Source organism: Tuber melanosporum (assembly GCF_000151645.1).
Source record: "Tuber melanosporum whole genome shotgun sequence assembly, scaffold_113, strain Mel28".
Taxonomy (NCBI): Eukaryota; Fungi; Ascomycota; class Pezizomycetes; order Pezizales; family Tuberaceae; genus Tuber; species Tuber melanosporum.
This window is the reverse complement of record NW_003298770.1, coordinates 241753-254324: the sequence shown is the minus strand read 5'-3', so window position 1 is coordinate 254324 and position 12572 is coordinate 241753. Positions and strand designations below refer to the sequence as shown.

The window sequence follows — 12572 nt, the reverse complement described above, 5'->3', positions numbered from 1 at the left end:
TACTGTAGTCGCAGCACCTGCAATTATCATGGCAAAGGCCGGGGGGACCAAAGGTGTGAGTTACCCTTTCGCTTGGTTATGGTTAGTTGGATACCTTTCTAGCTTGTTTCCCCGTTCTCTCCCTCCTCTCCCCTCCCTTCCTTCTGCTCTCCCCACATTTCCACTGTTGCATTGGTTTCGTGCCCCTTCCTTGAAGGGGGAAGAGAAGATGAGATGATTCCTATCTGATAAACATGCAATCACATAGGAAGATCCTGCTTCTGCGAAGCGCGTGATGATTGCTGGAGCTTTTTCCGGTCTTGTATCACGGTATTCCTGTTCCCTCTCTTCCCTACCTTTTCTTCCCCAGGCTGACACTTGCTCCTTGACCCCCAGGTTCGTCATAGCCCCCCTAGACGTCATAAAAATTCGCCTCCAACTCCAGCCAATTCCAACCTCCACTCCAACCATCCAAACCACCACCCCCTCCGCCCTCGCATCAGCACCACCACCACCACCTCTCTACCGCGGCATTCTACCCACCCTCCTCCGCATTCTCCGCGAAGAAACAATAACCGGTCTATGGAAGGGCAATATCCCCGCGGAGCTCCTCTACATAACCTACGGCGCCGCCCAATTCCTCACATACCGACACTTGACCACGACCCTCGATTCACCCTTTTATGCCCTCCCCCCCTCGCTCAAATACTTCGTCTCCGGTGGTCTCGCCGGCGCCGCGGCGACCACACTCTCATATCCATTCGACCTCCTGCGCACACGCTTCGCCGCCCAAGCCAACGGCGACCGCAGAATCTACACCTCCATCCTCCACTCCATCCGCCAGATCCGTCGGAGTGAGGGCTATGCCGGCTTCTTCCGCGGCTGGGGTGCCGGGGTGACGCAGATTGTGCCGTACATGGGGCTGGTCTTCATGACCCACGAGGCCACCAAGAAGTTCCTCGGTGACAAACTCGATTCGAACTCTAAAACCCTGGACGCGGTCTCGGGAGGGCTCGCCGGGGTCGTTGCGAAGACGGGAACGTTTCCGCTGGACCTCATCAGGAAGCGACTGCAGGTTCAGGGCCCCACGAGGACTAGGTATCTCCTCGGCGACCGGTTACCAGTTCACACCGGAGTTTTGGGGACCGCCAGGGACGTGCTCAGGGTTGAGGGCGTGCGGGGATTGTACAGAGGACTCGTGGTCTCGCTGGTGAAGGCGGCGCCGTTATCCGCGGCCACGATGTGGAGTTTCGAAGTTGCCATGGGGGTATTGAAAGGATCGGATGAGCATGAGGACTAGCCACCGGTACCATACTATTTTTTAGCTGAGGGGGGGGGATTGTAGATTTCGAGATGCTGTTCTCTTTTCTTTCTCCACCCCCCCTCTCCCTCTCCTACACCTAGATTTATATAATGCCCGTGAACGATACACTCCCCCCCTTCCCACCATTACAGAACTACGTAATCTAGAAACCTAATCACATAGCATCACTCGGAGTTATCGTTTTCAGATCGTGCGTACAGTGCTGTTACATATCAATCTAAACCACCACCATATCATACCCAGCGAAAGCACACTCTTCCAATATCGAGAGAAATACATTCGCGCCCTCCCACCACAAACACCCAACCAGCACCCAACAAACTTACCTAAACCCGAAGAGTCCGAGAGCTCCGCCCGACAGGACGGATCATAATATTCGGCCGCACTAATCGGCCGATAGGAATACGATTGAATCGTGGCCTGGGTTTTAACAATCTTTTTCCCTTCCGGAAAGTGTCCCAGAGATGGACGAACTGGTCTGATCGACTGTCATTCCGGTAATTTGAATCGAGGGTTTTGCCATACTGAACGGGACGGGCTATCACGGGAGTGAAGAATAGGCATGAGCGATCAAGCCGTCAGTAAATCTCCCGGCGGACCGGGGAGGAAGTGATTGGATGAAGAATGGAAGACATAGACTAACTACACAATAGAGAATGGAAGCGAACAATTGAGGAAAGGCTACTGCCGACACTCATACCATGTCATACCATAGCTAGCCAAGAGATTACAGGCTTGTTTGATTGGTCGATGGTTGAATGAGGACAATGAAAGCGAAAACTAGATATGAAAAATAAAAATAAAAGAATAAAAAAAAAAAAAGCCAACGCCCAATCCCATCTCTCCCCGAGTCCCTCTCATCCCGGAACCTTTGGTTTGAAAAAATAATAATACTAGACCAGCAAGCAAGTGTCATGAAGCCAGCAGGAGGAGAGAAGAAATAAAAATATAGTAAAATAGGGTACCACCAGTTGGCGAAGGAAGAAAAAGAAAAGTAGAAAAATGAATGAATCAACTCCACTTTATATTCATTACACTGACCGCCACCATGAGTGATTCTCAGAAAAGATTATGAGAGATCGGGAGGGAGAAAATGAGAATAAAAAAACAAATATAGGAGGAGCAATAAAAAAAATAAAAATAAAAAGAGAAGAAGAGAAGGAGCAAAAAGTGTGGAGGATATGTGAGTAAGCAATAAAACAATAAAGTAATACAGCAGTTTCTCCATATCATTCACATCTGTTTAGCCTTCCATCGATCTCTGGACGGATCTAAAAGCGGGATGAATTGTTAGAAACATTGTTTGAATTCTCGGTTTCTGGACGAAACATACCTTCTTAACTTCTTGTTATACTCCCTCTTGTCCTCCTTAGATCCCCAGTAAAGCTTGGACGCTTCCTGGTTCACCTGAGTGCGGGGATCATAAGGGGGGCTCTCATCCTCCATGAGCTGGATAATGGCGTCGATGTGATGACGACCCTCATCATATCTTTGGGGGATATAACATGGAATACCATCAGCTAGAATTGGTGAATATTCAGTTAAGCGATTGTCAGAAAGGCAGAGAGAAGCAATGAGGGGGTAACCATACTAGTTATTTGGTGGTGGTACAGAGGAGTCACAAATTTGGCCCTCGGTTGCTCATCCGGAAAGCGAGGACTAAAAGCGAGGTGTATGTTAAAAAGTCCTCCGTCGAGGTTGGTCATCGGTCTTCCAAAGTAAGTCTGTATCGCCGTTAGTATTTACCATCATCATCATCTCCTTCCTCTTCTCCCTCCTGAGTAATGGGATCGATCTCACCACACGCCAGAGAAACGGATTGTCATCCACCAGCTCTATGTCTATGGTCACGGAATCTTGCTTCTTATAGTGCTCCACAGTCTGCTCGAATTGACGTTGCAAGTTGGCCGCAACCCCGCTCTCTTTGTCTTGCAGTATCAAGCCTTCGGCTGCCCAGCTAGCGGTTTCATGGTCCAATCTCTCCTTTACGAATTTAAGACGTCTTTCTAGCTCTGAATACAAAAACTTTCCCTCCATAGCATTTCCAGCATGCTCGAATGGCATCTTAGTAAATTGCGCACCATCGGTGACCTTTTCACTCTCAACCTTGATGGAGGCGAGGTAGGTATCATAATACCAAAGGAACCGGCGTTTACAAAGATCTTTGAAAGGCTCAAAAACCGCAGAGGCCTCCGAATCCATCATGCTCGAGTCATCATCATAGATATCCTGCTCTGGAATGATTGGTGGTGGTTGGACGGTTCCGTCAGGGTTGATGCCCAAATAGTCTTCCAGTCTAGATATAATAGAAACACGGAGGGTTTCATGACGGATCTAGGTTGGGGAATAGTTAGATATAGAAAAAGTAGGTCAAGACGCAGTACCAACTGCCGTACCTTGAGAACATAAGCTTTCTGATTATCCTTATCGTGTGGCTGGTTTGCGTTCTCAAATCCGGGTTCGTTTTCGTACGGATTAGAAGACATGAGGCTCTGGATCGAAATCAAAATTGATTCCAACCCCTGGGCAGAAGACCATTCTTCGCCACGGTCACCCCTCCAAGTACTAAATCGTAGCCGTAAGCGTCCCATACAACTCGCAAAGATCAATCGGACAGCACGCCTTACCCAAGAATCGATCTAAAAGGGCAGAAAAGCCAGACAAGTCAGAAAAGTTCCTCAGATGCGCGCACGTGAAGGTGGATAGTGACGTACAGACAAACTTTGCCAACGGCATATATATTTGGATTAAACCGGCACCTTCCGGAGTTGGTGGTGAGTGCAGTGACAGTCGGGGCCTTGGTGGGGTAGTCTGTGGTGCAAGTAAGTTTGACAGTCAACGGTTAACAGAGCCTGAACTTGTAGTTTCGGGTTCAGGAGGAAATCAACCTCTGCCGAATTTCAATGCAAACTATAAGATAGGAGGAAAGCAGTGTCAGTTATACATATGCAACAGAGATGGTGACCATCCAACACTTGTCAGCAGATCCACTCGCGCCATTAACTGACCTCAAAAAAACCAAATTCATAAGGAGTATCGGGGGGTCCTAATATAGTAGCCTTGACATTGCGAACATCAGACTCCCTACAAGCCACGGCAATGGCTGGTGGAAATCTTGTGTTAGCGCAAACCGAGAAGAGAGCTGTGGTCAGGGTTTAGAGCTCACATAGATCGTTGGATTTTCTGATCTCGTTGAGCTCCTGTGAAGTGGGGTTAATGAGGGGTTCGTCTTGAGAGTTTGGAGCTCTGATTGCAACTGACCCTAGTCAATCGGATAACGGATTGGTTCATGTCTGCGATGACGGAGCCGGAAGTGGAGAGAGACTGCACAAGAATGAGAGGCCGAGTAGAAGAGGTGCGGTGGGGAGTGTTATTTGTAGGGGTGTGGAGGTGAGGGAGTATAAGGTAACAGCGTGGAAGATCCGGTCTGGGCAGGGCAGTAAAGTTGAAAGGAGGGGAGGGGGGGCACGGTAGCAAAGAAGAACCTAGAGAGGACGCACGCGAGCTCAAAGGTAAGTAGGGTGAAGTGAAAGGGCAGCTATGAAGAGACGACGAAGCGAGCTCCGTTTGTGGATGGGTGTACGCAGGCTTTAGGGCACGGGGTGGAGAGGAGAGGAGCAGAGAGGTACGAGTACAGTACTGTGCAATACGGCGTCGGTAGGAGTTACGTGCCTCAATTAGAGCAACTGACGGGGCACGGGAACAGCATCACAAAAAGTAGGACAGATACCGATAGACTATGCTTGGGGGTAGCTCCCAGACGGTCTTGAAATTCAGATTATGGGCGAAAATCTGTAATCCTTCAACAAATGCAATCGACATGGGCTTTTCCAGTCTATTCCTCATCGCCGAATGGCTACGGGTACATTTACATCGAAGCATAGCAGGAGCACACGCTCATGACATAGTCTACCGATACAGACCGTAGGGTACGGTACTGACCGTGATGGAACTCATTCATCTTGCTCGCTCGCTTTAAATTTACGAGTACTCGTCCCGTCCGTCGTTGGCCGCAATCCCACAGCAGGGGTGTCAACCTCTTGGCGCATGACTAAGACAATGGCTTTCCCCTACTGCTTTGCCGTGCTGCAGAATCTCTCCCTCCAGATGGGAGGCCCCTGTGGTCTGGGCTGCCAGGGCCGTGATGCGGACCCTTCGTCCCCAAAACGAAGGATGTTTGTGAAGTATCGCTACGATAGGCGCGGTGCCCTCCAGTAAAGTCCCTTTGTTCGGATAACACTTTTCTATGACTTGACTTGAGATATCTTGTATCATACAGCACCGGTGTCTGGCCGGTTGCCTACTCTTTCTTGACCTCCGAATCTATTCCCGACCATGTTAACCCAAGCCTGAGGAAGTTTGAAATGATCATCGCAGGTACGAGGACGAAATCGAAATCCTATAGGCTAATGATTTGAGTAAATCTAGTCCAGATGTGCACTCTGCCGTCTTCCAAAGAGGCTGTTGGGAAGCGTACAATTTTATCTGCCATATATGGGGTTAGTTTTACCATGTTGCCATGACTGATGATGCTAATAGGTAGTTTTCATGGCTGGTTCATTAGATGCGGATGTGTTCATCCTCTGCGCCAGGTGAATTCTTCTGCTTCGATTTTCATGGTTCCTGTTTGCGGCAGACTAACTTTATCATATCAGGCACGATCTCATGCCGGCACTGTCCCACGTTTGGACTAAACACCGTACCATAAGTCTCGTAAGGAGATTATCGACAAATTGGTATCGCATCCTATATATAAGAGCAGTCATCTTGTATTCATCTGGATTCTAGAACGATGCCCAAAACCTTACTTAGGTGGACCCCGCCTGAGGAATTCAAAAATCGTGTTATGTGAATGAGATGGTAAATCTAATAATAATCTTATGATGTGTGCGCTCATGTGTGTGTGTGGTCTGCGGGATTTGGGGGAAAACTTTTTTTTCCCTTCGGCCCTCACAGTTACTATTGTAGGAACATTGAGATTGGACTTTGCCTACCGGAAGCTTACATACATTCATTCTTCCTGACTTGCCCAGAAACAGAATAAAAATGGGAGTGTTCAATGGTCATCATACGAGTACCATAGATTGATACCGTGCTTGCTTGTAACTTGGACGTTTTTGGTTTTTCTCCTACTCGAGTGCATCACTATTTCTTTACCCCTACGAGTACCGGCACTATAGTACCTAAGTACATTGGAGAAACCTTTCCCTCTTGCTCACCCTCGCTGAACGCCAGGTCGTTAGCTCCATTTCAGGGTCTCATATACACACAGCTACCCTCCACTCCCACCTCCACCTCCCCACAGTCGGTACAGTAATAGCTATCATACCGCATTTGTCGTTGAGCGCTGCCCTTAACATAGTTCCCTGGTCGCCTCCTCTGTCCCTTTTTTTGTGCCCGCCTCGACTTGCTCGCTGTTTTGTCTTGCTTTGCTTGTGTGCCCTCTCAAGACAACCCAACCTCACACACAAATCCGCCCCCCTCGAAAGCGAGAAGAGCCACCTCAACCACACACTTTCACGGTCCTTCAACCTTCACCCACTCCTGCTCCACCAGTAGGAACAGTACTCTTTACCCCCGAATACCGCACATTATCACTCTTGGGGTGGAGAAAGTAAACCCTTTGCCTTAGGTCCTCTCCCCTAACATCATCTAGCATCGCCTCTGTTTTGCACGTTCATTCCATTTATTTTTTCTTCACCACCCCCCGCTCGTTTGGCGTGTGCATGGGCTATCGTCGCCGAAGAAGGCTTGTCACCGGCTCCCTTGCTACCCTACAACCACCACCCCTTTCCTCCTGGCCGTGTGCAAAATAGCAACATTTCACGTTCGGTCATTCCGCTTTTGACGGGGAAGATCCGTGTAGCCTCTCCATCTCGCCGCAAACCAATTACTGCGGTCGCGACTTCTACCCCCTCCGATCTTCATCCGAAGCTCTGCATCTCCTCTCTCGTGCACGGCTTTGTAGTCTCGGTCGGTCCTTGAAAACACCCGCGAAAGGACGTTCCAACTTTCTACCCCTCATCCCCCAAACTGTGGTTGATCTTGCTGCAGGCAATTTCTCCCTGGTTTTAAATTTGTTCACATGTCTCACCCGTCAGATGGACGTCGGTCTATTGATTCTCAAAAACCCCTCCCTCCACTAACTACGGAACTGTCGGACCCTTCGGGTTCCTCTTTGCAGCAACAATCATGGAATAGGCAACCTGGCGAGCGGTCTCCCGTGACACCCGGGGGAGGTGTCGGAGGGGGTGTTCCTGGTCAGGCCGGGGGTATTGGTGGTCCTGGTACTGGTGGAAATGGTGGAACTGAAGGTAATGGTGTTATTCCCCATGGGAACTCACCAAAATCACACACCCGGATATGCCAAAAGTGTGGAAATGTCCTTACTGGCCAATTCGTGCGAGCGTTGGGAGGAGCTTATCATTTAGAGTGTTTCAAGTGCAGGGTGAGTACTACTTTTCATTTTTGATTTTTTGATCCTTTTCTCGGGTTGAGCTTGTTTCTTCCAAAGGCTCAAGGGCCCCCCCTTCACTCTTCGTATTTTACTAACTTTTCCTTTTCTTAGGATTGCGGTACAATAGTGGCTTCACGTTTTTTTCCGATCGATGAGGAAGATGGCCAAGGGCAGTACCCGTTGTGCGAGACCGACTATTTTCGCCGTCTGGATTTATTGTGCCATGAATGTGGTGGAGCTTTGCGCGGATCTTATATCACTGCTTTAGAGCGCAAATATCATATCGAACATTTTACATGCTGTGTTTGCCCAACTGTTTTCGGGCCGCAGGATTCCTACTACGAGCATGATGGAAAGGTTTACTGCCATTACCATTATTCGACACAGTTTGCGGCAAGGTGCAATGGATGCCAAACCGCCATATTAAAGCAATTTGTGGAAATATTTCGAAATGGGCAAAATCAACACTGGCATCCCGAATGCTATATGATCCACAAGGTCAGTTCCGGTCGCTTTTTGCCGAAATAAGTAAAAGTCTCGGTTTCATACCTGCATATTCCTATCGGGTTCCTTAACCCTGTTTTTCCAAACCTTCGCCCCCCACCGTCTTCTGTGGTCGTGAGCTAATGCTTGCCCTTGGACCTAGTTTTGGAACGTGCGACTTGCGCCCGTAGATACAGGGGAGCCCAGATCTCCTACCGTCGAAGATCCTACCAATACTCGAAGATCCCTGGTTCGGGATGCGGAGGAAAAAATGGAAGATAAAGTGTTCCGTATCTGGAGTGTTCTGTCTTCTTTCGAGGAATCTTCTGCCGCCTGCATTAGTGATATGCTTTTGCATGTTTCAAATGGTGCCTACGTTGATGGAGTGTTCGTGGCAGAGAGGTTTATCTGGCACGTTGAAATTCTGTTTGGGTCTGCGGATACATTAGACGTGCAACTTTTTAGTGTGGCTGCAAAGGGTAAGCTCTTTTATTGTGTGCATGTGCAGGCTGTACGGCAGTTTTTCGTATCAGTTTAGCACTTTGAGATACTGGTTGGCCCATTATATTTATAGGACGTGAAGCTGATGAACCGATCTTGACTTTAATTTAGGTTTGACATACTCAAGAGAAGCCAAGTTACTCTGTAAAAAGATTGTTGCATTCTTCAGCCTTCTTTCAAAAACCCAGGATACCGGCGTTCGAAAACTTGGTGTAACACAGGAACTTCTGTCACTTGTGACCGGACTCGCCCATTATCTCAAGCTTTTAATTCGTATCACGTTGCAAGGTGCACTGCGACTGGTATAAAACCCCGCATCCCAAAGTTTTAACATGAAAATGGTCTAATAATAAATCACTCTCTAGGAGAGGGAGCACAACAATGTTGAAGCTTTAAAGATTTTCCTGGAAGAACTATCCGACTTAGAGACTGCTAAAGAGGGGAAGCAGTCTCTTGAATTAACCCAAGGAATGTCAGAGAACCTCGCGGAAGAAAACTCAGATTTATGCGTCAACTGTCATACGACTATTGAGGAGGAGTGTGCAAAGTGTGGGGACCGTAGATGGCATTTGAACTGCTTGACTTGTTCTGGCTGTAAGCGCGAGTACAAAGGAAATTTGGAGGATAGGCTATGGTTCCCATCGGAGCAGCGTGTCGTTTGCCAGGCATGCGGATCTCAGATCAACGATAAACTTGTCCCGTTTGAGCGTGCATCACGCTTGAAGCAATATGTCTACCTTCTCCGAGTAGCTCTCGCACGACTATTGTTGAGACTAAGGCAAGGAGCAAATCTACCCCACACGTCAGGTAAGGCAGCGCTCGCCCCTTCTGTGATAAGTGTCATAAGTGGTTTTAGTTTTAATTCTTTAGCAGATGACCCCAATCTGCAGACGTATGATTCTAATGAAGGGCACAAAGTCGGGCTTGACCCACCTCTTCTTCGGTCCGATACCAGATCAAAGTCATATGGTGGAGAGCAAACAGACTCCTACACTAATACGATCAATGACATTCGGAGGCTACGCTCCACACGCCTCGATAGGCAGCTTGGGAGCTCGGCAAAGAAAGCTCGGCAATCGCGCATTATTGAGGGACCTGAAGCTGATAGTGTAAGACCAGGGTCGTCGGAAGGTGCACTTAGTGGACCAGATAGGGACAGGCGTCGAGATACAGCCCAATTCCGGATAGTTGAGGATCGAGATATCAACGGGGAGCATGTTGTCGAACATACATTCGGCGATGATAAGATACTTACTCTAGATGATATACCTAGGATTGTTGCAGCCGAGCAAGCTCGAGAACAACGTCCAAATGCCTTTAGGCACCAGAAGCATAATCCCTACGAACCCACCTTACCGGGGCAGCCGCGTCTGATTAATGGGAACCAGAGGGATATTTCGGGTGATATGCTGCGTGAGATGGAGGGCCCCAGAGAGCCAGCACCGCCTACGCAACTGAGGTCCGCTAAGCGTTATTTCTCAGAACTGTCGGCCATCGACTATTTCATTGTTCGACATATCGCGGTCTTGTCAATGGAGCCTTTGGTGGAGGGCCATTTCAACTTGGAGGAGTTATTGGGTCTTATTGAAACAAATAAGAAGACTTTTTGGGGGAAATTTGGCAAAGCATTTACGCCCACTGAGAAGAAAAAAGGCGGCAAAAAGAAAGGTCTTTTCGCAGGTCTTGTCATACGCAAAATTGGGGCTTTGAAGCTTACAAAAACAGGTGTCTTTGGCGTGGCATTGGACCAACTTGCCGAGAGAGATGGCGCGGAATCGAGCATGGGCGTCGGCCCAGGCGCCTTACGAATACCGGCAATACTAGATGACGCAGTGGTTGCGATGCGGCGAATGGGTATGATATTTCCCCTAACTATTTTTCGTTATTCAGGCGAGATGACTGATGCTTTGAACAGACATGTCCGTTGAAGGGGTTTTCCGAAAGAATGGAAACATTCGAAGGCTCAAGGAACTCGCGGAGGCGATAGATAGAGGCGAGGGACATGTCGAGATGTCCTCTGAGGGCCCTGTCCAAATTGCCGCCCTTCTGAAGAAGTTTTTACGTGAGCTTCCGGATCCGTTATTAACATTTAAACTCCATCGATTATTCGTCACAACCCAGAGTATGTATTTCACTCGAGTTTTGTTATTGGGGTATTGTGATTTAACGCGTGACATAGGAATCACTGATGAGGATAAGAAACGACGTATTCTTCATCTCGCCTGTTGTCTTCTGCCTAAGAGCCATAGGGACTCCATGGAGATCCTATTTTCCTTCCTTAACTGGGTTGCATCTTTTTCACACATCGACGAAGAATCAGGCAGTAAGATGGACATTCACAACCTAGCGACGGTTATTACGCCCAATATCCTTTACTCCTCAAAGAAAGCGGAAGCCGGGATGGATGATAGCTTTTTGGCGATTGAGGCTGTGCACACACTTATACTGTGTAATGAGGCTATGTGTGAGGTGAGATCTTTGTTCATTTGCTTTAATCCTTGTTAGAACACCATTGAGTTGTCTTAAAATAGGTTCCCGAAGATCTGCTATCTATACTTAACGACACAAACCTATTCTCGCATGGCGCCGACGTCACCACGAAAGATATCCTCAAGCGTTATGGAGATCTAGTTAACAAACCAACGCCAGCCCGCACCCCTCAGGCCACGAGCTCGCCACCAAAATCCAAGGATGGTCGACAGCCCACTACACCGGTATTTCATCGCGTTGACACCGATCCCTTTCAGAATGTTGCATGGCAGAAGGAAACTACTGCGCGCCATGTCGGGATGCCTTCCCAGCAGCAGCAACATTCTCAGGCACCACTAGGTGTACCCGGTGGAAACAGTGATCCCAATCAGTATCACCGACGCCATGGACGTGGAGGTTCTGGGTCGAGCCAAGATGATGGGATGGGACAGAATGGTCAGCAGGGTGGTCAAAATGGGCAAGGAAATCCAAACGGTCATGGGACACCAGGTGGACAAAACGGCTACACAGACAATCGATATCCCCGCCAACATCAACAGCAGCAGCAGCAGCAGCAGCAGCAGCAGTGGGGCAGAAGACCAGACAACCAAGTCCGATCACAGCCACCGCAGGGGGTTGGCGCGGTGTAGCGGGGCCGGTTGGGAGCGTATAAAACGGAAGCTGGAATATAAGGTATAAAGGGGAAACCCGAGTATCTGGTCAATGGAGGGAAGGTATTTTAGTCTCAGAGAGTATTCTTTGGTTTCGTTTAATCCGCCTCTTTTTTTTTTCCTAATCAAAATAGCTTGCCCGTTTCCCGCATTTGGGTATCTTCGTTCTCCCGACTTGGATTTTTCCTTTCTCCTTCCCTTTTCCCCTTCTGGTTTGGCAATTTCTTCTCTTTTCTTTTACGGGTTTTTTTATATTTTATCATAAGGTTCAGCTTTTTTTTCGTGTGCAGGTGAAATTATTTTCTTTATCTTCGTTGTGATATCCATTGATTGATTGCTCGAGCCTTGCTCGCTTGGTTGCTTATTCGTTTGTTTGTTGTTGTCAAACCTCCCACATTCTCGTACTATTATTACACTTACCCCTACTACTACAACTACCCACTATTACTACTGCTACAACTATAACTACTGCTACTATTACTGCTATAGCTGCTGCTACTGCTATAGATACTGCCGCCGTTGCCATTGCTGCCACTGCTACTGCCACTATCTCCGTTCATGGATGTTATTATGGTCCTTTTCCTTTTTCCTTATTCCTTATTCCTTATTCCTTTTTCCTTTTTCTTTTTTTCTTTTTTGGCATCTGGGATTGGAGTATGGGGTACGATAACTTGGACATTAAGAGGGG

The 12572-nt window shown here is 48.2% G+C and overlaps 3 protein-coding genes; 2 read left to right on the top strand and 1 right to left on the bottom strand.

Moving 5' to 3' along the window:
* Positions 1-274: 274 nt before the first annotated feature.
* On the top strand, positions 275-1476 carry GSTUM_00001617001 (uncharacterized protein; the record flags this gene model as incomplete). XM_002835719.2 has 1 exon in its annotated part: positions 275-1476. One exon carries the CDS (start codon positions 275-277, stop codon positions 1277-1279), a length of 1005 nt encoding a protein of 334 aa, XP_002835765.1. The 3' UTR covers positions 1280-1476.
* A 1070-nt stretch (positions 1477-2546) lies between these two features.
* Positions 2547-4881, bottom strand: GSTUM_00001615001 (uncharacterized protein; the record flags this gene model as incomplete). XM_002835718.2 has 11 exons in its annotated part: positions 4565-4881; positions 4470-4503; positions 4312-4406; positions 4192-4213; positions 4018-4114; positions 3931-3942; positions 3700-3868; positions 3104-3637; positions 2895-3027; positions 2628-2823; positions 2547-2574 (listed from the first exon to the last, which is right to left on the bottom strand). The coding sequence occupies exons 1-11, from the start codon at positions 4592-4594 to the stop codon at positions 2547-2549; spliced, it is 1350 nt and encodes a 449-aa protein (XP_002835764.1). The 5' UTR covers positions 4595-4881.
* A 2507-nt stretch (positions 4882-7388) lies between these two features.
* Positions 7389-11863, top strand: GSTUM_00001614001 (uncharacterized protein; the record flags this gene model as incomplete). Its single annotated transcript, XM_002835717.1, has 12 exons — positions 7389-7751; positions 7872-8258; positions 8407-8722; positions 8856-9046; positions 9110-9551; positions 9615-9853; positions 9938-10112; positions 10185-10412; positions 10470-10598; positions 10660-10866; positions 10924-11213; positions 11276-11863. The coding sequence occupies 12 exons, from the start codon at positions 7389-7391 to the stop codon at positions 11861-11863; spliced, it is 3555 nt and encodes a 1184-aa protein (XP_002835763.1).
* Positions 11864-12572: the final 709 nt, after the last annotated feature.